The sequence below is a fragment of the Peromyscus leucopus genome, chromosome 18 (genome assembly GCF_004664715.2).
Source record: "Peromyscus leucopus breed LL Stock chromosome 18, UCI_PerLeu_2.1, whole genome shotgun sequence".
Lineage (NCBI taxonomy): Eukaryota > Metazoa > Chordata > Mammalia > Rodentia > Cricetidae > Peromyscus > Peromyscus leucopus.
The window spans coordinates 29,127,479-29,155,343 of NC_051078.1; the positions used below are offsets into that span (position 1 = coordinate 29,127,479).

Sequence of the window (27,865 nt, forward strand, 5' to 3'; positions counted from 1 at the left end):
ACTCATTAACTAGTTTTGTGTTGTTTCTGTTGTTTCTGTACCCCTATTTCCCTGTCTTTCTTGTTCATATTTGTATCATCTTTAAGGGTGCATAGTCTATTGATAAATTTTATTCTCTTCAGAAGTGAGAATAAGTTCAGAGAAGTAGTTAATTAATAACTGACTAAGCTAAGACTTTAGATCTCAGTGATAATCATAACTAAAGTATAAGCTTTCTTAAATTCCATCCTCTAATTTGTCTTAACAGTATTTTGAGCTAATACACTGTGCTTGACCTAAGAGTACAGCAGAAAACAAATTATTTTGTGATCCAGGTCTTTATCTATTGTACCTAACTGTGAGTCAGGACATTTAACTGAGATTCTGATTCTGCAGCTTGATATATAATTGTAAAATGACTAAGACAGTTTTTCATCAGAATACCTTTATTTTTCAGATTTTCCCAAGAGCTAGTTGTATGCAAGAGTTTTGTAAATAGCCTTGTTGCAGGAGCGCTTGCCTGGACCTGTGTTCTGTCTAACCTGGGCTTGTATGAACAGTTTTATCTAACCAAAATCACTTTGTGAGAAAGCCTTGCCTTCAGTAATTGTTACCTCTGTTCTCCGTACCAATGGACTCAAATTCATTACCTGTCTATTGCTCACTTACTGCTCTAGTTTCTAAAGTAATGCATGAGCATAAGAGATTTATTAGCTAATGCCTATTATGGTAAAGGTGTTTTTCAAGATGCTTTTCCAGAAGGAACTTGATGTTCAGGTAGAGGAATGCATGTATAACAAGCAGTTACTTGTCTCTCTTTAGCATATGGCAACTAGAAGGCCAAATATGATTCAGGGTAAACACAGACTTGCATGCAACTGTAGACTTCAAGATGGTAATAAATAGAGGAAGCTATAGAGAAGATCTGAATGATTTTGTTGATTTCCCAAGAAATAGAACTGAAAGGAATTAGCTTTGACCTATAGATTTGTCTTTCCCCAAGTTTATCATTAGATTAGTACCCCAAGAAGAACTTAATATAATTTTGTTGAAGGAATTGAATTTATATCTATAATATAGCTCATAAGTGACCTTTGATTACAGTTGGATTTTATATGCATATATGCTGATATCTCTTTTTTGTAAGCAAACAAGTTGGGCATCCCATTTGCTTTATGCTGCATGCCTATGTATATATGCTAATACCCCCAGTGAACCTTGTCTAGTAAGGAATACTGTGTAAGTACTTTTTCATCAACTCTGTCCTGCAGGAACCCTTCAACAAAGGCATACCTGCACTCAGGACCTGTACTAGGACAAATTCTCCCTTTCATGGTACAAACCTTTGGGAAGCCTTTAAAGCCTGTTATCCCAGCCCTTTTCTAACTACCCTGCATATATTCCAGATCTCACTTCACTTGATAACTTTTTTTTTTAAGTAACAGCAAAGGTAAACATGGTACATGACTGTAATCCCAGACAGGATGCTGAAGTTAAATAGACTGGGCTACATAACAAGATCTTCCCCCCGCGTGCGCACGCGCGCACACACGCACACGCACACGCACACGCACGCACACAAACAAAACATATTAAATGATAACAAAGCACTCTACTACTAAACTACATTCCCTGCCCTTATATGGGGTTTTGTTCTTCAGAGAACCCTTAAACATCCATGAGAGTCTGAATATAGTAGAATAAAGTAAGCAGCTTTTTGTCTCGTCTCTTTATTCTACCTTAAATTATTGAGAACAAAATGTGTGTGTGTGTGTGTGTGTGTGTGTGTGTGTGTGTGTGTAACAAGAATATGAAATACCTTATCTACATGAAAGAGTGCATATCATATCCCATTTGCAGTAAGCCTGAGCCTGGGGAAGAGGACAGTTCTCAAAGTTAAAATCAAATTCAGAGTTTGGAAGATTACAGTAGAATTGAGCTTTATAATTACTGAATGGAACTTTAAAAGTACCATAATTTTAAAATCATGCCTACCTATCTTTAGTATCTACCCAACTTTATTTTTTTTTTTTTTTTTTTTTTTTTTTTTTTTGGTTTTTCGAGACAGGGTTTCTCTGTGTAGCTTTGCGCCTTTCCTGGAGCTCACTTGGTAGCCCAGGCTGGCCTCGAACTCACAGAGATCCGCCTGGCTCTGCCTCCTACCCAACTTTATTAAACTAACACTTTATACTCTGTATTCTTTAATCTTTAGAACCTAAAAATCTTACTTTGTTTATGATAAAAGGTCATTTAAAAAATAACAGCTCAAAAAGACTAAACTCTTTAATCAACAACATTTCAAACTTAGGGGTAGTTTCCCTTGGAGTTTTCCCTGCTCTAAGTTCTTTACACTTTGAATAAATCTATGTGTGCTCGCCATTAAAAGACAAAGACATGAGTTTGGGAAATGGATTTGTAGGGAGGAAGCAGGACAAAAAGGGATAGAAAGGAGATAGAGAGAGTGGAGGTCAGAGTAATTTTATATCCATGAAGTTGGGAGACAACAAAATTAATAAAAAGCACCCATAAAAAGAAAAACCGTAGTTAAATAGTTTTAATTCAAAACTGCATTTATAATTTGAATGTATTCATCTTTAATAAGTACTTAAATGAGATGCTTAATTTAAGCCAAACATTGACAGTGTAATTATATGTCATTAAGTGATGTGAATGTATTCTTAAATGTGTGTCATTAAACCAGTGCCATTGTGTGATCATTCGAGAGTGTACTCACACAAACTCTGAAAACTGACTCACTAGGCAGTTTAATCCCGAAAGTGTGATCATTCGAGAGTGTACTCACACACACTCTGAAAACTGACTCACTAGGCAGTTTAATCCCAGAAGTTCACCATTCAGCGTGTGTTTTGTTGATCACAGTGCTGTGTATTGCATGACAACTTCACTAACTTTCATAAAGTCAGTAAATTAAACTCAAAACTAGCAACTCTCACATTGTTGTAATTCGTATATAAATTAGTTAACTTAATATTTTATATAGTGTATTATCACACATACTCTAAATTATAATTATGAACCTAGCATGTCAATTTCCAATATGCCACATTATCTTCTATTAACATGTTTGTATTATTAAAACTTTTAATCAAAGAACACATTTTCATTACAAGTAAATTAGTCTTAGCAGATCTTGGACCTAACACTTTATAATGAGAGAGGTTTCCAACTTTATAGAACACTTTAAAAAAAAAAATCTACCTCATAGTGGGTACCTGAATTGCTTTCCTGATTGGTGTGTGTGTGTGTGTGTGTGTGTGTGTGTGTGTGTCCATGTACAATTTAGTAACACAGTAGTTCTTCATTGCACTTTAAGTGCACTGGGTATTATATCTTCTTGGGATCATTTAGAAACCTTCTGACATGCTATGGTTGTCATTCTGCATATTTTCTTTGTCGCTGCTTTATACTGTTTAGTAACTTTGATATGAAATGTCCCCAAAACTTCATGTGCCGAATACTTGTGCAGAATTCAGAGGAGCAGCTTTTCGGCAGTAATTGGATCCCGAGTTCTGTAATATAAGCAATCTGTTCATATTTGAGTGTGCTCTTGAGAAGTAGTGGAAGTTAGTGGGTGGAGCCTGACAGAGGATGTGGGTCTCCATGCATTTCAAGGATTTGACTTGCCCCGTGTCCATCCTTTGTCTCCCTTTCTCTATCATGCCCTGCCTTCAGCTTAGCAGCTTACTTCCCTGATGCCTTCTTGCCCATGCCACAGGGCCAGAGCAGTGACGCAGGGATCCATTCCTTGCTCCTCTGAAAGCACGAGCTAAAATGAGTCCTCCTTCCTTTGAGCTATTTGACTGCCCCGGCCGCTTCTGCCCCCACTTTCCCTGTCTGTTGTTTACTGGTAGACACTAGTTAGTTAGCATTGTCCCAATTGGCCAAGAGAGAGAAACATCCTAAAACCTAGTAACTTCAAAACTTCTCTATTCTGCTTTTCCATGTATGTAATTTGGGTTTCTGAATAAAAATGTTTACTTTGGAAATCGTTTTCTCATAGCAATTTGAAGCACTGCTCCTTTCTATGTTTTGTGGGGTGTTTATTCTGAATTGTACCATTGATGGCAAAATATATATATATATATATATATATATATATATATATATATATATATTTGATTCCTGGTTTGTAGTATAAACCTCCTGCCCCTTTTTTATGAGTCTTTAGAATCCTACAATTTTTCCCGTGGTGAAAAATTGCAGAGAACAACTATCTGCCCTATTAGAGAAGAGAGCTGGAGGTCTCAGGATAAATAATGTAGACAAGCTTCTTGAACCCTTATTTACAGTAAGATCCTCTTCTTGTCACTGTGTAGCCTATATAAGAGACCCTGTGTTTTATATTCTAGAAATTTCCGGTCTTTGCCTAGGATGAGAGAAAGGCCGAACTTGAACTAGTCCATCTGTTCTAGTCCTAAACTCTTCAGAATCCGTTCTGTGATTGCTGTTGGAGAAGTGCTAGAGGAACAAAATACACAAGCTTCTCTTTCAATTTAGAAAACATTTTTTTAGCAATCCATTGATTAACTTACTAATCCTTCTACTTTTCTAGCTTCCAGAATGTGCTATGGCCTCTGTTAGTAGTCTTTATCATTATATATGTATATGTATATCCTTCCCACAACAACATTACTTCATATTCTGGTTTCCAATTTGGCAAGAGCTGAAGAAAATGCTAGTTGGACCCATTTTTTGAATTAGAAACACCATCAGCTAACAGGAACCTGCAAATCCATACCCTTCAGAGATGAGAAGTCACTTCTGGAGTCAAGATGAAACCTTAAATAATTTTTCTTTTACTTGAAAACTACTTCCTAGAGGGTACATCTATGTCCTTTCTGCTTTATTGATTGGAATTGTTTGTTTTCTGTAGGTATAAGGCATTTTATGATTATAGAAGTACTTCCATGCCTTAACATTATGTATCTTGTATATAGTTTAAATATATCCTTTAAGTTTTACATCAGATTTTAAATCTGTACCCATGTTAGCCATTTTATTGCTACCTGGAATTTTTTTTTTTTTTTCTCATTCCAGTTCTGATACGGTCAGAACTCCCGCAGATAATCTCAGATCTCAAACCTTCTGTCTCTGTGAAGAGTGCAATTAGTCCCTACCGCTACTCCAACAATGTGCGCCAAATATGGTCCAGTTACATTTATTTTCTTACCAGTTTGAAAATCGAAAGTGCAAAACGATTCTAAGTAGATAAAAAACAAAGTATCAGTAGTTATTTTTAAAGTGCCAATGAAGAATCCAGGTTTTTTTTTTTTTTTTTCCCAACATAGCAGGGGCTGCTGCCATTATTGGCTTATGGTCCCCGGGCAGAAATCTGTCCTTCGGGCATTCTTTCACTCCTCGGGACTCGGCTGCTGTATTGGGCCTACCTAGGTGATTCCTCGAGTAAGACCCTCGTACTTTTAAAGTCACTTACTGTCTAAGTGCCTTATGCACAGATTTGGTATTTTGATATTAACAGTTTTTAGGAACTAGTAATCTGCATTTTACAAGTGATAATATAATACTCAGAGATCTAGTGGCACTACCCAGAACAGAAAATGGCCAGCTTGGTTTAGTCCTGTTTGAAATAATTTTTCACTTATTTGTTATGTGGCTGATTTTCTTTTTTCTGTGTTTTCTAGTTATTTGAGGCCTCTCTACTCTGTACCATTCCCCAAACTCAGTATTTCCTAAAACAGTGGTTCTGAGGTTGTGTTTTTACTCAGTTAAGGATTGTCATCTCTAACACTTCAGTGCAGTGGGCAAAAGAAAAATGATTTACATCCAAGTCATAAACTCATATATCCAAAGAGCCAAATCACATAAATAAGATAGTAAGAAATATTAGGATTAGGGAATTGCTAGTATACACCCAGAATGTAAGGACTCAAGAAATACTTTTACAAGGCTTTTGATAAAACTCAACAAAGCTACAGAAGCTCTGATTTAGATATAATTCTTAAATATTTTGAAATACAACTCCATCAGTCTTAGAAGTCTCATGCTTCCTGTGTAGGTTTCCCACAGGATACACGGTGTGTCTGCTTCCCAGGGAGCCAGCCAGTGACAGCTGATGGGATGTCACTGTCCAGTTAGCTAGAGACAGGCTCGGAGGTTAAGTGGTAGAAAAGGAAGGATTTTGCCTTAGAAATATGGAGTTAAGCAGTGAGTTCTTCTTTAACAATAGATGGTGTTTAAGCTGATCCTCTCTCTGGAAGCATTAATGTGCAACCTGTATTCTAAATGTTATTTAACACCGAAGTTGTAATTATTTGGAGGGAAATGTTGTTTATTTCACTTTTATCTTGCATGTTTTTCCAGTTTTGCTTATCAATGCTTGAAGGAAAGATGGCTGATATTAACTTCAAAGAAGTGACTTTACTAGTCAGTGTGGTTGCTGCCTGCTACTGGAACAGTCTGTTCTGTGGGTTTGTTTTCGATGATGTTTCAGCAATACTGGATAATAAAGATCTCCATCCATCTACACCTTTAAAAACTTTATTTCAGAATGATTTCTGGGGAACTCCTATGTCTGAGGTAAATAATTACTTTTCTATATAAAATAGAAATTTTTAATAAAAATTTTACAAATTACAGGTAATTCGCTTACGTCTAAAAAATATAGTTTAATACTCACCACTGAAATTAATATATTTAGATAGATATTTAATTGCTAACTAACCAGTATACCAATGATATCCAACACAAGCCTCGATATCCTTGAGGATTCTGCAAGATTCACTGTAGGGAATACAAATAGGAAGAGCTTTGAGAAAATCAGTTTCCCTGAACCAAGCTTGTAGGAACTCAGGAACTTTAGACTCAGGAGCCTGCATGGGACCGGACTAGGCCAGCTGCAGACAGGAGACAGTTGTGCGGCATGGTCAGTTTGAGGGACCTGGCAGTGGGATCAGAATCTATCCCTGGTGTGTGAGCTGGCTTTTTTGGAGCCTCACCTATGGTGAGACACTTTGCTCAGCCTTGATGCAGGGGTGGGGGTGGGGGGCTTAGTCCTGCCTCAGCTGAATGTACCAGGCTTTGCTGGCTCCCCATGGGAGCCCTTATCCTTTTGGTGGAGGCTGAGGGGGAGCAGGGGGAGGGATGAGAGAAGGATTTGCAGTTTATATGTAAAATGAATAAAATTTCTTAAATAAAAAAATTAAGAAACTAAAAAAAATAAGAAAATTAGTTTCCATATTTTTTTCAAATGTTTGAAAATAATTTTCCCCCTAAAAACCAGTGCAGTTATGAGTGTGTCTGTCTACAACTCCCTTATCTTGAAGACAGGATTCGCTTCTTTGGCAGTGTACCCTGACTCGCTTTTCTAAAAAAACTATTTCTGTGTGGGAATAGTACACATTTGTAGGGAGGGCAGCAGGTGTTGCTACAAGTCTTCTTCTTGCTACTTTTCTTGTCTTGTGAGTCGGGCAACAGAAATGACTGATAAATTTTGCCATTAAAACATGGTAAATTCAGCCGGGCGGTGGTGGCGCATGCCTTTAATCCCAGCTCTCGGGAGGCAGAGGAAGATGGATCTCTGTGAGTTCAAGGCCAGCCTGGTCTAGAGTGAGATCCAGGACAGGCACCAAAACTACACAGAGAAACCCTGTCTCGGAAAAAAAAAATACCATGGTAAATTCAATATAAATATATTAGATTTTAAAAATAAGTACATATTGCCTATTTCTTTGCAGTAAGAAAAAAGTTTATTTAAAAACATTTTTAAAGTCGATGTTAACTTATTTAGGATTAAACCCTTTTCATCTTTGGATTGTATAGTCTAGACCCTAATTTTAGGTCTGTCATTCATTAGCTATGTGAAATAAACTGCAGCTTTTAGATGGTAAAACATTTCCCTGATCTATAAAAACAAATGATACCTTGAGGATAAATAAATGAATGCATTTATCTACAATGCCTGTCAGGTCACTTTTGAGTAAACTGTTTTGAAACTTAATATGCAATATTCCCCATGGTCTATTTCCCAGTCATCATTTGGCATATACCCATTCCCCCAATCAATAACCTGTTCATACTTCGATCCTTCTAGTGAGAAGCATAATTTTTTTGTTTGTGTAACTCTTTGATCATTACCTTAATGATCAAACAATGACTGCTTGTTGTAGCCTGAAGTTCTGAGGTATTTTAATAATCAGTGGTTGTTTTTCCTTTTAGGAGAGAAGCCACAAGTCCTACAGGCCCTTAACAGTGCTGACATTTCGCTTAAATTACCTACTTAGTGAACTAAAGCCCATGTCTTATCATCTCCTAAACACGGTTTTCCATGCTGTTGTTAGTGTGATATTTCTTAAGGTCTGCAAACTTTTCCTGGACAAGAAGAGCAGTGTCATTGCCGCTCTGCTCTTCGCAGTACACCCAATCCATACAGAAGCGGTAAGTAGAACTGCAAAATGATTTTTAAATCTCAGGCATTTAAATATCCCTACTTTAGTACAGTCGTACTCGTTCCCATGCATAAAGTCCATCTTACCGATTATATAAAATTTTTAAATTTAAGATAGTTTTGAGAACAGTGTTCATTCAAGAATGTATATATAGGTGAAGTGATCACATCACAAGCATGTACTTGTTTGTGTCATCAGCACCCATGTGAAAAGCCAAGTGTGGTAACAGATTCCTATAATCCCACAGTGTGGAGGCAGAGTCAGGAGGATCTCTGGGGTTTGAGCAGGCTGATCCTTGAATTCTGGGCTTATTGAGAGAACCTTTCTCCAGATAGCAACCTAGAGGGGCTGGCTGGAGAGATGGCTCAGTGGTGAAGAGCCCTTGCTGCTTTTGCAGAGGACCCAGGTGTAGTTCTTAGCGGCCACATGGCCCCGTAAACCTTCATTAATTCCAGTTCCAGAAGATGTAGCACCCTTCTCTGGCCTCTCAAGCATTAGGCATGCACCGTGCACTTAACATGTGAACACGAATAAGATAAAATAAATCTTTGAAAAAGAAATAAAACTAGAGAGCAATGGAAGAAGACACCCAACATTGATAATATATATGTTATGTATGTGTTAATACATGTTATCAACAGATTATATATTATTGTATATTATATATATATATATATATATATATATAATCTCTTTATGTTATTAGTGAAAATACAAATGAACATACTTCTTAACATGATACCCAAAATAATTTGTCTTGGCTACATTGGTACTAAAACTGCCTCCCAGGGAAGAGGAAAGAATACTCTATTTAGCTGCTTTCCTATAAGCTTTTCTTCCTAAGCAAAAATGTTTTTGGTTTTTGGTTTTTTGGTTTGGTTTGGTTTTGCAGAATGATTTTCTCTCTCTTGCTGTTCTGGAACCATGTGGTATCCAGCTCAGTTTTTCCATTCACATACAAAATAGATAAATTGCTTTAAGTTGTACATTGGGTTTTATTGCTTTAGAAGGCAAGATTTGGGAATGTTGTGGTTTTTTAGTTAAAAGAGCTTTTGAAATTTCTCTAGTTTTCAGAATATCAAATTTATAACTTCATATTAAAAAAAAACACTCGTGTTAAGAAAATAATGCAAGGAGACTTAGATTTTTAAATAACTCATCTATATATTGTATTGTAATTGCATAAAATGCTATAATTATGTGAGAGGTAGTAAAGAATACACAAAAACTAGTATTTTGCCAAGTTAAAATAATGACCTATTTACAAGAATTTCTGATAGGTTTTCTTATGAATACCTAAATTTACCACATGAGGGCGCTCACGTGTTAAAAAGAAATCTGCCCTTGAAAAATTGAGTTTTTAGGTTTTAAGCTCTTATTGTACATAGTAAATTCTCAGAACTGCATTAACATGGGTGTCCTGTTGTGTGTTCCAGGTGACAGGGGTTGTAGGTAGAGCTGAGCTCTTATCGTCTGTCTTCTTTCTAGCTGCATTTCTGTCGTATACTAAATCAAAAGGACCAGATAATTCCATAGGTGAGTGTCTACCTACCTTTTTTATTGTAATCAATTTATTTTTATTGATCAAATAAGTTTACTTATTCATTCCAAATGCTTCATAACTAAGACAAAATTTGGGGTCTGCCTTTAGTGTTCTGCTTTAGCATGTGTAAAATTATAAGACATAACAGTGTCAATATTAAAAAAAATTACATGCAATTTATATTTTGTCATTACCCAGCAGTTCTGGTCTATGGTCAAATAGCCCTAAAATAACAGTTTCAGAGTCAGTCTGGCTTTCATCTGTTTTTTTCTTATAAATAAAAGCAAGTGCCAATTCTTCAGTTGTATGTATGTGTGTGTACACATGTATGTATGTGTGTGTGTGTGTGTGTGTGTGTGTGTACATGTACGTACATGTGTGAGTGTTGGAATACGCACACACACTTGTGAATCTCAGAGGAGAACCACTGGTACTGCTCCTCACTTTCTACCCTGAGACTCGTTCACTGCTGTGTTCTAGGCCACCAGCTTCTGGGAATTGTCTTGTCTTCATTTTGCTGTAGTAGCAAAGGGATCACATGCATGCAGCTGTGCCTGCCTTTACGTGGGTTCCCAGGATTTGAACTGAGGTCCTCTGGCTTGCACAGCAAGTGCATTAGCCTCTCAGCCATTGCCCCAACCCTATAGTTGTCTTTGATAAATAATAGATAATGACTCGGGATGCTGTTTAGGCAAAGTTCGAAGCCTGCTAGAATTTAAATTTGTATGTCATCATAATTAAATATTTCTTTAGGATGTAACTTACTCTAGAATCTATTTTATACATTAGCTCACCTTTTTTTCCCCCAAGAGTATGGGCATAGCGGACAGAAAAAAAGCTTCCTAGACAATCTTAACCTGTATTTAGTCAATGTTAAACTCCCAAGTTTTGCCCTGCTTTCCTTTGGTGGTAGCATCTCAATGTGGACTGCCAAGGTACTGTGAATATGAACATTTCGTATCTCTAGTTGGACTTCATGGGACCTGGAGATGTAGCTTTGTTGGCAAGAGTGCTTGCTGAGCATTGACAAGTCCCTGGGTTCAGTCTGCTGCATTCCATAAAACTGAACATAATTGCATAGACCTACAGCCCCAGCACCGGGGAGGTGGAGGCAAGATCAGAAGGATGATGGATCATGTGTTCGCATCCATTCTGTTTTTAGTCTGTGTCTTTTTATTGCGGAATTGGGTCCATTGATAGTGAAAGATATCAATGACAAATGATAGTTTATTTCTGTTATTTTTATTTATTTATTTATTTATTTTGTAGTTGATGGTAGTGAGAGAGAGAGAGCTCTCCTTCTTTGGGTCATGCTGACATGAGATTATTTATTGCCTGTGTTTCCATGGGTGTAGTTAACCTCCTTGGGTTAGAGTTTTTCTTCTAGCACCTTCTGTGGCTGGATTTATGGATAGATAATGTTTGAATTTGATTTTATCATAGAATATCTTGTTTTCTCCATCTATGGTGATTGAAAGTTTTGTTGGGTATAGTGGTCTGGGCTGCTATCTGTGGTCTCTTAGAGTCTGTACCACATCTGTCCAGGCCCTTCTGGCTTTTAGAGTCTCCATTCAGAAGTCAAGTGTAATTCTAATAGGTCTGCCTATATATGTTACTTGGCCTTTTTCTCTTGCGGGTTCTGATATTCTTTCTTTGTTTTGTGTGTTTATTGTTTTGATTATTATGTGGCACGGGGACTTTCTTTTCTGGTCCAATCTATTTGGAGTTCTGTAAGCTTCTTTTACCTTTATAGGCATGTCCTTTTTTACGTTAAGAAAAACGTCTTCTTTGATTTTGTTAAAAGTATTTTCTGGGCCCTCAAGCTGGGAATCTTCTCCTTCCTTCTAGTCCTATTAGTCCTATTATTCTCAGGTTAGTTCTTTTCATAGTGTTCCAGATTTCCTGGATGTTTTATGTTGGGAATATTTTACATTGAACAGTTTCTTTGACCAATGTATCTATTTCTTCTCTTGTATCTTCAGCACCTGAGATTCTTTTTCTATCTCCTGTGTTCTGTTGGTGGTGTAGTTCCTGTTCACTTACCTAGATTTTCCATTTCCAGAAAAATTTAATTTGTGTTTTCTTTGTTGCTTCTATTTCCATTCTCAGGTCTTGAACAGTTTATTGTTTCCTTCAACTGTCAACTGGTAGTTTTTTTCGGATTTATTGATTTCCTCCAATTTTTTTTATCTTTTCCTCAATTTCTGTGAGGAATTTATTCATTTCCTCTATAAGGACCTCTGTCATCTTCATAAAGTTGGTTTTAAGGTTGTTTTCTTAGGCTTCTGCTGTGTTGGAATAGTCATGGCTTGCTGTAGTGGGGTGGCTGGGCTCTGGTGGTGACCTATTGCCTCGGATGTTATTGATTGTGTTCTTACACTGGCATTTAGGCATCTAGATGTGGAGTGATCATAGGTCTAGGTACTTATTTCTGAGTTTTTCTTCGTTGGATGGGTATTTTCTTGTTCGTTTCTATTTCTTCTCTGGTCTTCTGGCTGGAGTGGCCTGTGGTTGAGTAGAGAAGGTCTCTGCCCGAGTTGGGAGCTGGACTTCTGATGACCTGGATGGCCTCTGGTCCAGCAGGGGAATGCTATTCTACTTGGGGCCTGGAGTTCTGGCTGTGTGTGTGGCCTCTGCTCTGGCTAGGGTCCTCGAGGGTTCAGAATGCTGTCCTGGCTCCTGGTGGAGTAGAAGGCTTCTGCCAGAGGTATGGGGCAGGATATGGTGATGAGGAGCAGGCTGCGGTGGGTGGCTTGCTTGCCACCCAGGACCATGTGTTGTTTAGGCTGGGCTGCTGCCAAAGCTCGTGGCTAGGACTGTGGCCCTGTGTTGATGTCTGTGGCTCCTGTTACCACTGAAGGCCGAGAGGATAGGGCTGCACAGAGTTGGCCTGGCCCCTCACTGCAGTACTAGGGAGAACTGGCCCAGCCTCTCACCAGGTGCAGCACTCGGGAAAGAGAGCCCTATTCCTTGCCTGGCAGCTCAGTAGAGCTGAGCGAGATGGCCTTGAGTATATAAGAGCCGGGAAGCTGTCCAGCCCCCTCGTCTGCCATGTGGTAGCGTGGGAGAGGGAAAGATGCTCCACCGCCATCTGGGAGAGCTGGCCCCTAGATCTGGAGAGTGGAAGAGCTCAGTCATAATGAAACTGGGCTGGGTCATGCTTTCTCCTCACTGCTTGGGCCAGGTCGCCCGTTACTGTTTGTTTGTTTGTTTGTTTGGGTTTTGTTTTTTCAAGACAGGGTTTCTCTGTGTAGTTTTGGTGCCTGTCCTGGATCTCACTCTGTAGACCAGGCTGGCCTCGAACTCACAGAGATCCGCCTGGCTCTGCCTCCTGAGTCCTGGGATTAAAGGCGTGTGCCACCACTGCCCAGCCCGTTACTAATTTTTAAGGAATCTTTACATTCCCACCACCAACACTGAGAGTGTTCTATTTCCTCCGTATCTTTGCTAGTACCTGTATAATTCCAGATAATTTGTCTTCATGTCTGGTTGATTGTTCACTAATTACCATGTTCAGCCTTGTTAATTTATCCAAATTTACCTTTATTTTATGACTTAATATTAGCCTAGATAATTTCCTCCACAAAACTCTGTAAGGTAAATTATGCATCTTGATATTTTGGTTTGACGATATAGTGTAAAAGGTGCACAGTTTAAATGTATCATGAAATATAAGGCATTGGTCAACAAGAAACAAAATATTGATAGGAAGTTTTGGAATAATTTAAAATATACTTTTGTGACATTATAGAACTTCTTTATCAGTTTATTTTTTCTATTCCTAAATTGTAGTGTGGACCCCGATTGCTTTGACGGTGCTTTTAGTGGCTGTCGCTACACTATGTAAAGAACAAGGAATAACGGTCGTTGGGATTTGTTGTGTGTATGAAGTATTTGTTGCCCAAGGGGTAAGGGAAAATGTAATTTTTCACTTTCTTTTTTGTGCTAGCTAAATCAGATTTTAATAACCTAATTCTTTATGTATATCACTACATATAAAAGATTCTGCTTCCTATAATGATAGCAAAATTTATAAGAAACAAGTATATTTTGTCCTCTGACCCACCAAAAGATTGTTAAAATGTTATGACCCCTTCATGTTCTAAGGACTAGAATCTTTAGACAATTTGTGGAAGTTCCGGTGATACTGTAACAGGGCAGCTCAGTATTTGCAGAGGTTACCAAGATTGGTCTCACTCCTTCTCTGGTCCACAAATAGTACCACATTATTTTACAATTGTTCTCACTTTGGTTCTAATTATATACATTTAGAATTACTGCGTTATTGGAAGCAGGTTGGTATTTGTTACTGAATCTGTTTTTTTCTTTTCAGTATACTTTGCCGCTGTTATGTACAGTTACTGGACAGTTTCTCCGTGGAAAGGGTAGTATTCCCTTCTCTATGCTGCAGACACTAATAAAGCTCATTGTCTTGATGTTCAGTACATTGTTACTTGTCGTGATTAGAGTCCAAGTTATTCAGTCCCAACTTCCAGTGTTTACAAGGTATGAAATTCTTCATTTTTTCCATTCTGTTTTTTGACTTAAGATTTTAAGTCATCATTAGTGCTCCAGAAGGTTTTTACTTTATACTTAATTTTTCAACAACTTTACTGAGATATCAGTATACTCATAAAGTTACCTATACTATTTAGAATAAACATTTTTTCTGGCATATATGTTTACAGTCATGCTTGAAACCTCCAAAGCAAAGATCATAATAGTGTTGCCTTCATGTCCTGAGTAATTTTTATCTACTTTATGAAGTAACGCTGAGAGAAAAATGTTCAAACCTCTGACTAGCTTTGTCAATTTGTCTGTTTCTCCTTGCAATTCTGGTAATTTTTAATTCATGTGGTTTTTTTTGTTTTTTTTTTTTGTTTTTTTTTTTAGCCCCAAAACATATAAGATTGTTGTGGCATCTTGATGAATTAATCCCATTATCACTATGAAATGGGCTTTTTGAATCATCTGTTCAGAAGTGAACTGTTTTCTGTTAATTAGGCTGTCCGGCAATCTTTTATGCTGTGATGTAATATATATATATTTTCCAGAACTTTACTGTTTTCCTGTCTCTCTGCCTTAATGAAGATTTCTTATAGAGTATATATAATTGGATCTATTTTGTCTTTTCAATCTTCTAGATGAAATGTTTTATCCATTTGCTCTTAATATAATTGTTGATGTATGTAATGTAAATCTATAGTGTTATGATTTTCTTTTTGTTTCATTAATGCAATAAATCCACAGAAATCTGCTTAAGGCATATTAGGGAAATTTATTAGGGTAAATTGAGGAAATATACCCACAAATACAGAATGGAGTAGACAGCTAAAGTCCTGATCTGACCAGGAGCAATCCACGTGGCAGTTCACTCACACCAGGAAGCAGGGAGAAGGGGCTCGTGATCCTTCTCCCTTACTTTTTAAGAGGTTACATACAATGGCAAGAATCACCTCCTCTTTCAGGCCCTATAGCCCAAGGTCGTGGGCGGAGCAAATACCACTACATTCCCCTTTTTGTTTGAATAAGAAGGTTCTAAACCTAATGCAAACTATTGATTATCAAGTGTTGTCCAGGAAAAACAAGGTAATACATAAACAAAAATGGAACTACAACCAACAAGAACAACATCAAACAAGAAAGACATGGTAAATGTCCAGAAATGTCCAGATCATAGGTAATGGCAAATTACCAAGATTATTCCAATAGCTGTCCTATCCTGAAGATTCTAACTCTAGTACTTAATATGTTCTAGCTGAGATATGAGAAGATTGTAAATATCTAGTCTTCAACTCCATCAAAGACCTAAGAACGAGCATAATACCTGAGAAAACGGAAAATGTAAGCAAGCAATTTCCAAAATTATTTCGAGAATAGACAGAGACAGCTGGCAGCCTGGGTAGAGGCATGCGCCACCACCGCCCGGCTGAAGCTGGAATTTTGAATAACCATCTTACCCTGTCTTGGCAGAGTTCAGTAGTCACTTTTCCATGTGTCCTGCTTGTCCGAAAAGGACAGCATTCATAATGTCAGCAGTCAAGGCAAGGGCAATTCTTTGCCCAGCAGGCCATTTTATACCAAAAAGAAGACAAACTTCCAAATGGAAATGTCTTAGTAACCCAACATTCTCTCGGGATCAGATCAGTGCTGCCAGAAGCAATCATGTCTCATGTCAACAGAATTCTAAGTTATCAAAACATTTAAATGCCATATTCTCTAGATCTATGAAGTGTTTGAAGATTACCTATCCATCTGACAATTGTTTCTGTAAATCTGGAGACCCTAACTAACATAACTGTAGAAATGAGAAGCAAGAGTGACTATAAGTCTTATCTACCTAAATCACTTATGGACTAAGGCTACACATTAACAAGATAAATAGTCTGACCTCAATCAAAATTGTGACAATACACAAAATAACTTAAACAGAGGTAGAAATGTATAGTGCAGTATGCAATATGACAATATCCATAATACGTATCAATACACAAAATATCCTAAACAGAGGTAGAACATACATACCGTATGACACATATAATATTGCATTTGTATCAGTATACAAAATATTTCAAATAGGAGGAGAAATATATGTACAATACAACAAATATAGTTTTGTATTTGTATCAATATACAAATTGTCTTAAATAGGAATATAAGAATAGTTTACATTTGTATCAAATATACAAGAATCTATATCTGCAAATTATCCAGGGCTGATAGTTTGCTAAATCAATTTACTAATAGATACAATAATCTGCCTTAATATACTATAACTACTATTCCCCTTTTACTTTTCTAAAGGAGAACACTGAGTCTAAATTTTATTGTTCCACCCGCAACCCTATAACCATCCATCCATAACCCTGAGAAAAATGAAAACTTGGGGAGAGGGGCGTTGTTTTCTTAGAATTACTTCCTGCTGTTTAGGGAGCAACAGTATCTCTGTGGGTCCTGTAAGAAAGTTAAGATAGTTTGGTCTCAATAGGGCTAGCTGTAGAGTCTGCAGCCAGTCTCAGAGTAATGAGTAAGGTTGTCTGAGATTCTGGCTAGAAGTGTAGTATGATAGACCATCTCATCTTTGAACTGTCCTGAAGAATTATTAGTCCAAGGCTGATCATTGAGTAATGTTCTTAGGCACAATGACATCTTCCTGGACCGAGTAGAGTCGTTGTTGTGGGGCCCCATCTTCGTTCTGGAGACTTCAGAGATTGCAATTGGAAAGACTTATTTTTTACTGTGGAAAACTTGAACATTATTAATATCAAAATGGAAAGTTTGGATTTAGGGTGATTTGAGGAAGGAATTCCGGAAATCAAGGATAAGCATGGGAAGAAATAGAATCTTGACAACAATGGTCCCTAGATTATTGGTTTTCTTATTTCTCACACCATTTGGCTTTTCCAATATGAGACAGAATCTCCTAATTTTTCTTTTAGCGAAGGGTTTAGAGAAGAAAGCCACATTCCAACTCCAAAGCCAGCTTGAATTATAATTGAATCGGGACCACAACTATTCTAGGGTTAAAAAGATATTGATGTTAGGCATTGAGATATTACCCCGTAGAGTATATTGGTACCAATAGGTCCTTCCTTTATGAGGTAGAAGTCTAGGTGTCCAGGGCCTTACTATTTCTTGAAGATGGGTATTTCTGTTATCTTGTAAAGACAAAAAGCAGAACGCTGCCCCAACCCCTGTCTGTTGAGTTTTTCTTACAACTTGTAGAGTTGTCACATTGGTGGATGAGCTGTCACTTCTCATCAAGGGCTTTCTCCTGTTCGAAGCAAATTTTTACTAATTTTGTTAGAATCCATGGCTCTTCTTCTCCTGCAGAAACAAAAGCAAAACCCGTTCTCCAACATAAGATGTATCTGGGTTTCTATTCCGAGGTCAACACATCTTTGAAGTAAACCGGTTGGTTTAGCTCAGGAGTTTTTCTGTTGGCCAGTGTCTCTCCACAGCTGTTGTCCCTTTCTCATCAGCACTGAGAAAATTCAAAGTTAATAAAGCACTATATAATCTATTTCTAGGGGTGATTGCTACCTCTTTCTGACTACTCTACCTTGGAACTAAACTATGAAAATTTCTACCTAACTGCTAAGTAACTATCCTCCAGACTTTTTTTTATTAATAGATCTTATCTCTGATTTTTTTCAAGACATTCTTTCCCGGCTGTTAGTTTTTCTGTAACAGCTATAGCAAAAAAACCTGCAAACTAGATAACCTAGAAACAACATACCCGCTGCCTGGCCTCTGGTAGTTGCTGGCAGTCTTTGGCATCCCTTAACTTGTAGCTTCCTATACAAGTTTGCTCCATTTTTATATAACCTTGGCTGTCTGTTTGTCAGCACCTTGTAAAGGGCACTGAGTAATTGGATATAGGGCCCACTCTAGTGTGACTATCTTAAGAAACTAAAATCTGCATTCTATGGTTGCCGATTGTAACATTGCCTTTCTTCCCATTTAATCATAGTAAAAATTTAAATAAAATTTAAACTGGTCCCCCATAAATTTTAAGGAACTGGTATTACATGAAATAATTGAGGAAAAAAAAAAACCAACCACATAGTGACGTTTTATCCATAATAGTACATTGCAAGTTCTGGCTGGAAATTTTTTTTTTGTATTCAAATTCACAGAATAGATATTAAAAAAAAATTCAGATTATTATCTAAGCCAAAACATTTGTAGTATTTCCTGTTATTAGTCATTCTCAGCATTCTTTGTTTTTAAGAAGTAATTTTAGCTTATCTTTTACCTGAGCCTATCTGTCATCAACTAAACTCACTTAGGGACTAGAAAAAATTGAATTATGTTTTTCTTACTCTTAGTTTTAATAATTTTGTTCTGTGTATCAGTCATTCTGAAAAATTATTTATGCATGTGCTATATGAGTACTTATTTGGTATGTATTGCATATAAATAAATTTTTCAAAATAAAAGCTTTTAAAAATGTGCCGGGCGGTGGTGGCGCACGCCTTTAATCCCAGCACTCGGGAGGCAGAGCCAGGCGGATCTCTGTGAGTTCGAGGCCAGCCTGGACTACCAAGTGAGTCCCAGGAAAGGCGCAAAGCTACACAGAGAAACCCTGTCTCGAAAAAACAAAAAAACAAAAACAAAAAAAAATGTGCTTATAAATTAGATTTCATTATAGTGCCCTGAGAAATTGATTTTATGATTTGGTTTGCTTAAATATTAATTCTTTAAATCAAGTACTATAATCTGTTCACTTTTTAAAATGAGTAGTCTTTCCTCTAAAGAGGAGAAAGCTGCAAGTTCAGTTCTGCCTGTTTACTTCCAGTTCAAGCTCTGACTCTAAAGACATGTTACTTTTCATATATAGCCAACTATAGAAGTTCTAAATGACACAGTTTGTTCGAGCACCATTGATACTTTTCAAAATAAATCAACTTAAATAGAATAGAGGTTGATGCTTAATTCGTTTTAGAACAACAAACTGTATTCTTAAGGACTATATGTAAATAAATTAAATTTAGTATTTGGATTCAAAACCAAATATGTAAACATATTTGTCATATGCTTATTTCTAAAAATTTTACTTAATTTGTAAAATAAATTAGACTGTAGTAATTAACTTCATAGTCAGTATATCATGATTTAGAGAAAACTAAATGTCAACATGTTAGTATTTACTAGGAGAAAAATTAGAACACAAAATGCTGAGTGGGCTTACATGTTAAATACTTTGTATTAGAAATGTGATTTTCAGTTTTATTTCAAAGCAGGAAGAAAGCGCTAAGTGATGCAGCTTTGTAGTCAAAGTACAAAGACAAATTTTCCCTAGGAATCATAATTTTTCAGTATTTAACTCTAAATTTTGATTCATATAGAACAACATTGCTAGATATTCTAGAAGCTTCCATGCAACAAATAAATCTCAAGCTCATACAACTTTTTTATGGCCTTTAATTTGAAAGTCTTGATTTAATGAAAGTACTTTTACAGGTTGTCAGAATTATTATTCATGTCTGGATTGTTCTAATAATTACTGAAGAGAACTGACCTGATTTCACTTCAAGCAGTTCTCCCTTAATACCTTTTCTCTCATCTAAACAATTTTTAGGTTAGGCAGTTTGATTGAGATTTTGAATTAGACAGCAAGATTCAGAGGTACCTATAACATAATTTTACTCTTTAAAAAGCGATTTATTTTTACTGTGTGTGTGTGTGTGTGTGTGTGTGTACCACATGTGTGCAGGAATGAGCAGAGGCCAGAAAAACATGTTAGCTCTCCTGGGGCTGGAGTTGCAGGCAGTTGTGAGCCCCCAGCCTGGGCGCTGGGAGCCAAACTTAGGTCTCGACAAGAGCAGCAACTACTCCTGGCTGCAAAGCCCCGAAGTATTTACTCTAGTGTTACACATAAAATAATTGTACATTAGCTATATAGTTAATAAGTAAAATTGTTATTGAAAAAGTGGGGCTTGGGACGGCTGAGCTTGATCAGTGGGTAAAGGCGCTTGCACCAAAGCCTAGTAGTTCAGTTCCCAGGAACGCACATGATGGAAAGAGAACTGAGTCACAAGCGGTCCTCTGACTTCCCCGTGTGTTAATTAGTGTCACGTCCATGTCCTTACTTATACTCATTCTCCCTCTCCCTTTCTCTCTCCCCTAATTAAAAAAAAAATGTAAAGCCTACAACTGGGAGCTGTTGTTTGCTATTTATTTAGTACATGCATATGTAATCGCCATATTGAAAAACTTAAGACAGGAGGGTGCTGAGTTCAAAGTTAACATGAGTTATGTATGCAGTAACCATGTCTCAAAAAACCACCAGCTGCGTTATAGCTCAGTATAGAGTGCTGGCCTATTCAGTGTGGTGGTCTCAATCCTCAGCATTGGGGGAAAACATTTTTTTAATACCTTGTTTGTTGTTGTTTATGCAGGTTTGATAATCCAGCTGCCGTAAGCCCAACCCCTACACGACAGCTCACTTTTAACTACCTCCTTCCTGTGAACGCTTGGCTTCTGCTGAATCCTTCAGAACTCTGCTGTGATTGGACCATGGGGACAATACCACTCATTGAGTCATTTCTAGATATTCGCAATCTTGCCACTTTTGCTTTCTTTTGCTTTCTGGGGGCTTTGGGAATATTCAGTCTGCGATACCCTGGTGATTCCTCAAAGACTGTCCTAATGGTAAGAAATCTTAACTTCAAATTATGTTGCATTCAGTTGGTTCCATGCGACATTATCTGTAATTTATCCAGTGTGTGCTTTTGGAAGTATACTTCTTTGTTGATCATTCTCAATTTATGAACATATGTTACATTGTCCTTATTAATTATTAATTAGGTGAATAATGGAATTATTTTACAAGTATATTTTAGCATGCACAAGCAGCTATGTAAAATAGAAACTAATATTTTTCTAATGTGATAGAAACAATGAAATCACAGTCAAATCACTTTGTCATTCATTTTCTTTCTCTACATTTCTTATTCACATTTTTAAAAAAAAATGATTACATTGTATGCTTGCTTCCCTGGCACTGTGAATAGTGTCATGCAGTAAAGCAATAGAGACTTTAAGTCCTGTTAACAACATTTTAATTGCTCCCTGAGTGCGGCTATGTCTAGAGACCTCTGATTATTTCAAAATTTATGTGTGTTTGTGTGTATGTGTGTGTGCGCACTCATTTTGATAATTTCCTCCTTCAGTCCTGACTTTGCAAGATTTATTTTTCCTCATTCTTTTTTAATTGTTGAAGGCAACATTTTCTTTAGCATTTACTGTACAGTAGGAAGTATTTTAATATTTCACAAGTACATCATTTCTGGCTAGCACCACTAGACTAACATATTTGTTCAGTATAAATCTATGATTGCAACCCCTTTACCTGGTAGCCTTTGAGGCACTGTGATGAGAGAAGTTCTCAGGTCCTTATTTCCAGAGAGTTTGCAGTCTAAGAAACTTGTGACAAATGGCTAACATATAGAAAAATTTTGAAAGAATGCATGCAGAGTGTAGGAAAAAGATCTGTTGGCTTTTATATTTTAATGTGCAAATTTTTATCTTTAAAACATCCTATTGGAGTTTTTGAACAGTACTTTGAATTTCAGAAGAAATGTTTAGGCCTCACTTAGAATTTTCCTTAGTTTGGATTAGGCCTCACTTAGAATTTTCCTTAGTCTGGAGGTACTAATTGAAACCAAAGGCTAAATAGATAGGTGCATGGGATAGGGGACAGGGCAGCTGGGAGAAGCCTTTCTCAAACAGGCCTTTACCAGTTTTCTATAGGTGTAATATTCAAGTCACATAGAGGGCCACTCAAACTTAGGGATGCTGCAGCATTCTTGGTGTTCATTCTCTCCTAGAAAATAGTTAACATAACTGAGTAGTATAAAAAAAGCTGAACTACTACTGAATTCTGAAAGAACTGTAGCTAGAGTTTTCCCACCTTGCCCACAGTCAGGACAAATCTTTGCCACCCGCCAGTCCCACAGCCGCTCAGACCCAACGAAGTAAACATTGAGACTTATATTGGTTACAAACTGTATGGCCGTGGCAGGCTTCTTGCTAACTGTTCTTATATCTTAAATTAATCCATTTCCATAAATCTATACCTTGCCACGTGGCTTGTGGCTTACCGGTGTCTTCACATGCTTTTTGTCATGGTGGCGGCTGGCAGTGACTCCCTCTGCCTTCCTGTTGTCTTCTCTATTAGTCCCGCCTATACTTCCTGCCTGGCCACTGGCCAATCAGTGTTTTATTTATTGACCAATCAGAGCAACAGATTTGACATACAGACCATCCCACAGCAAAGAACTCCATATTTAAATTGTTCATGGAGAAGAAAACAATCTAGGTAGGACACAGACTCCCCCAAAAAGGCAAATGTTTTAGCAAAGAGTGACTGGTTGACTTTAACAGGCATTGTTAAACATAAAAAAAAAAAAAAAAAAATGAGATCTATTTGAAATGTTGGATTTGGCGAGGTATCTATCACTGAAGCAGTTTTACTGGAACATGAGAAAATGAGAGCTAGTTCATATCAGATAGACCACTGGTTGATACTTAAAAAGCATTTCATTTGTGTTGTGGACTTTTTAGAAACGAAGAGATCATTAATGGGTTACCTTTGTAATTTCAGAATTATTTAGTTGAGCCATTAAATGGCTTTAAAGCAAGTGTTTGTAACCACAGCTTTAAAAGTTTTGTCCCACAATTGTTTTATGGGTAAGGGATGTAATAAATGGGGAGACAGGTCAAAATATAGCACACAAAATGATATCTAAGGTTCCAGAGGCAACAGGTTTAAATTTAGGTATGCTGACTATATTTATGTAGAAAGCCATGGAATACGTAAGACAGTGGGTAACTAGTAGTTTTGTGAAGATCAGCAGAACACCTAGCAGAAATGTGTTTCAGTTGGACGGGTAAATTTACTGTTCTGTTACTTGAAGGAGATGAAGAAGCAGGAATGTCAGCGTCGGTGAGGGTAGTTAGTAAAGGCAGCCGAGAGTTGTTTCTCTTTGTTCTGTGGTTTTTAGTCCTCACCCTTTATTAATATGTTATAAAAGTCCATAAATTAGAAACAGTGGTTTCCTGATAAAAACATGGGTGAGAAGTTTGATAAAAGCAGTCAGGATTCAAAACAATCAAAGAGAATGGAATTATGCATAGCAGAGAAACCTAGAAAGCCTGGAGCCTGGGAGTGATCTGAAGTTGGTGACCTTGAGTTTTTGGTGACATGAATTTTGTCAGTCCAGGCTTAATACTCTTCCTAAGAGTCCATTCACACAAAATAAATATATTTACTTTTGAACTTGTGCTAAAAGGACAGTTGAAAGATAGGAGACTCCAAGTTTAGCAAATAAAAAGATTTAGGCAGATAGATTAAAAAAATAAAAGCAATGAAATAAATTTACTTAATGATTTACTTAAGTTATATGTTATTTCATATATGTAAAAGAAAAATTATGCCATTGGACATAACTGTTTTGCATATACTCTTAAGCCATGCTAATTTTCTTAAATGTTGACTTTTCTGAAGATGTCTGAAGAAGCAGGACAAGAAAGTAGTGCCCAAAGACAGATTCCATATTAGGTATCTATTAAGATATTAAATATATATCAACAACATAATGTAAGAGTTGTTAGTCCCCATTTTTGCTTATAAGGAAGTGTTCTCAGGGTGATTGAATAGTTTATATTACAAAAGAATTAAGTTTGGGATTTATCTTTAAACTCTTGGCTCTTGTCACTAATACCCTTTTTTATTGTTTAGATTTTTTTTTTCTTACATATGAATGTTTTGCCTTCATCTCTGTCTGTGTACCATGTGTGTGTGTGCCTGGTGCTTACAGGGCCCAGAAGAAGGCATTGGATCCCCTAAGACTGGAGTTACAGACAGTTGTGAGCTGCCACTGAGGGTATTATGAACTAAACTCAGGTCCTTTTGAAGAACAAGCTCTTTTAACTGCTAAGCTGTTTCTCCAGCCTATAATATTCTTCTCAAAAGGACTTTGTATTATTAGGAGAAGAAAACTATAGGCTAATCATAGTTACCAAGATTGGCATACATTAATTAGTACTTCATTAATTAAGATTTCTAAGTAATCATTAAAAAGACACAGTCAGATTTTAACTGAGTGATCATTTTCCTTGTTTATGTAATTTGTAATTTAGTCATTAATGTAGCTAAATAGCTTTACTCTATGTGGTTGTTTTATTAATCATGTGTCTCTAGGAAATGAGAAGTAAAAAAAAATCCTTAATAGTTTGTGCTTTGATTTTTTTAAATACTGAAATTTCAGACCAGTTAATTGATGTGATGCATCTTCATCTCCATCTCATTAATGAAGTATAAGAAAAGAGACGGCCCCTCCTCAGGTCCTTTCGAAAGCTTCAGATTTCTGAAACTGAAGTGTTAAATTGCATATTCAAGTAAGTCCTATAAAACAAAACAGGGGCCTAGGGATGTAGCTGACTGGACAGGTTGCTCTGCTGATGTGCATGAGGCCCTAGGTGCAGACAGGAAGATCAGAAGTTCAAGGTCATCCTTGACAACATAGCAATTTCAAGGCCAGCCTAAGCTACAAAAAATCCTATCTCAAAAAACAAAATGGAAAAAAAAGAGAAAGAGAGAGAAGGGAAACAAAATACGGAAGCAAATGTCTACAGCTACAAGTCCTAAGCTATCAAATTTAAATCCTCCCATGTTGTTTATATGCTTAGTCAAAGGTCGCTTTATAGTTAAGAAGCCACATGTCATCCCATTTTCTGAAGGACAGGAAATCTGAATATCCTTACGTTTTTCTCAGTATGCAGTGCTACCATTTTAGTGATTGTTTTAAAGAATAAAAATCTACTGATTTAAAGGGACAGTTTTATTTTTATATGCATAGTATAAACCTTTTTAAACATATGTAACTCATTAGAATTCCAGGGGGGCTGGAGAGATGGCTCAGAAGTTAAAAGTACCAGCTGCTCTTCCAGAGGACCCAGATTCAGTTCCCAGCATCCGTATTGTAGTTCACAAAGATTTGTACGTCCGTTCTCAGGGCATCTGATACCCTCTTCTGACTTCTGTAGGCACAGCACAGATACACACACATGCAGGCAAAACACACACACACCTAAAATAAAAATAAGAAGAAAAAAAAATTTAGAAAAATCTTTTTTGAAAAAAGAATATTATACAAGCTGTAGAACCAGAATATTATAAAATTATAGAACCAGAATATCTACAAGCTATAGAACCAGACATCTGTGTCTTATCTAAACCATACCTTGCTTCAATCTTTCAGACTCCAGTATCATGGGGTTTCTTGTAGTAGTGTTCTAGAAAGCAACGTTTTTGTCTGTTACCAACCTTGGTGATTTTGTTTTTCTGAAAAATGTATTGACATTTTCTCAACTTACTGTTACCACATGCACAAACATTGGGTGTATAAGGTTTTTTCTTCTTTTTTATTTCTTTCTTCCTGTGTAACAAAAGTTTATGTCCCTTGACCAACATCTCCCCAGACTCCCCTGCCTCGCTCTGGTAATCACCATTCTGTTCTCAGTTTCTGACATCACTTTTTTATAGTCCATATACAAATGAAAGTATCAGGAGTATGGCATATTATATAATGTCCAGCACTTTTATCCCTGTTGCAAATGGCAAGAGTTTCTTCCTCCTTTTAAGGCTAAATAGGATTTTCTTGTGCATATATGCCCTACTTTATCTGTTCATCCTTCTGCCCATTACTAAGTTACTGGTTCCATTTGCTGGCTATTCTGAACCTTGGTGCAATAATGGAAGGGCAGATATGTTACAGTGTGTGGGTTTCCTTCTTTTCGATATAAACATGTGGGATCGCTGGATTGTATAACTCTTTTTAATATCTTGAGGCATTCCCATCCTGTTGCATGTGATAACATTGCTAATACAGTTCCTATCATTAAATATGCATTGGTTAACATTTCTCTACATTCTTCTCAATACTTGCTTTCTGTTGTCTTTCTGACAATAGCACTCTAACTCTGACGGAGTTCATTAAACTTTAAGTTTGCATTTCCCTGATGATTAGTAATATAGAACATTTTTCATGTAGCTTTTGGTTGCTCGGATGTCTTCTCTGCCCATTTTTATTGGATTTTTTACTATTTTTCAAAATATTCTTTTAAAAAGTAATTTAACTAAGTGAACCTTGGTAGTAAACTTAGCTAAAAGTTGTATTTCTCACAGAACAAGTGAAGTATTGCTAATTATGTTTTTCATATCTCCAATAATATAAAAGGTTCAGAGTCTAATTTTAAATAACTCATAAAGCCTGTAGGCAGTCTCCCAAAGTAAATCCTGTAAATCAAAAACTACTTATCTTGCTGATGTACATACTAATGTTTATTACTACCCATGTTGCCTTTATGTTCATTGTTCATGGTAGTATTATCTAAAATATTCTACAAACTCACTCAAAATAAATTATAAAAGCTTTTATTGTTTGTCATCTGTGTATTTTTTTAATTTAATGTGCTATCTTTTTTTTTTTCATTCTAGGCACTTTGTTTAATGGCATTACCATTTATTCCTGCATCCAACCTTTTCTTTCCTGTTGGATTTGTTGTTGCTGAGCGAGTATTATATGTTCCTAGCATGGGGTTCTGTATTTTAGTAGCTCATGGATGGCAAAAAATTTCAAACAAAAGGTGAATTAAATGCTAGTTTGTCTAATGATTATTAAAATTAGAATTACATTAAAGTAATTTAATGTGTTAGTATTTTATTCTGTGTGTTGTCCAGTTTTCTAAGCCATACTTTTAATCTTTTCATCTTGATAGCTGTAATTCAAGTTAGAAAAGGTCTTCACCACCTACTCGCTCTCTGTTCTCTATATAATTTACATTACAGCCCAAAACAACCATCTGAGTCAGACCCAAGTGAAACAATGATACTGTTACTGAAACTCAAGCACAAATGACCATTTCCACTTTCATATGCAGTGACGAAGATATGGTCATCCTATTAGAGTCATATTGAGTTCTGAGTGTATTTAAAATGTGTTTATCAAGCATTCATAATTTCCTATCACCATCTTCATTATAAAATAATGTAGGTTTCTGTGTTGCTTTAACAGTTAAGGTACAGTATGCTTAGAAACTGATATAACCAAAGGGATTATGTACATTTAATATACCAATAAATGATACTAAATTTTAATTTACAGCTGATTCTCTACATCAATCTTAACATCTCTTACATATTGCCTTCTCTTATATCCAGTTAAGACTTTTATTTAAAAATTATTTCCATGATTTTTATAAACATCCCACCTCATTATCTTATATAAGTTCTAGCTCAGAATCTTCATACTATATCCATTCTTTGAATATTTCCACTTTTTTCCTGCATTTTGCATCTAACCTCCTTTTACACACATGTACTCAGTAAACTGTCCTATTTAGTTTC

The 27,865-nt window shown here is 36.6% G+C and overlaps 1 protein-coding gene across 1 annotated transcript in view; it reads left to right on the forward strand.

Moving 5' to 3' along the window:
* The window catches only part of Tmtc3 (transmembrane O-mannosyltransferase targeting cadherins 3), a 52,691-nt gene that overhangs the window by 1,353 nt on the left and 23,473 nt on the right, over positions 1–27,865 (forward strand). Inside the window, exons 2-8 of the mRNA XM_028889972.2 lie at positions 6,322–6,537; positions 8,176–8,394; positions 9,842–9,941; positions 13,741–13,856; positions 14,282–14,454; positions 20,853–21,105; positions 26,957–27,105. Of these exons, the coding sequence (XP_028745805.1) occupies positions 6,334–6,537; positions 8,176–8,394; positions 9,842–9,941; positions 13,741–13,856; positions 14,282–14,454; positions 20,853–21,105; positions 26,957–27,105 (1,214 nt within the window). The 5' untranslated portion in view covers positions 6,322–6,333. The remainder of the gene's footprint in view (positions 1–6,321; positions 6,538–8,175; positions 8,395–9,841; positions 9,942–13,740; positions 13,857–14,281; positions 14,455–20,852; positions 21,106–26,956; positions 27,106–27,865) is intronic.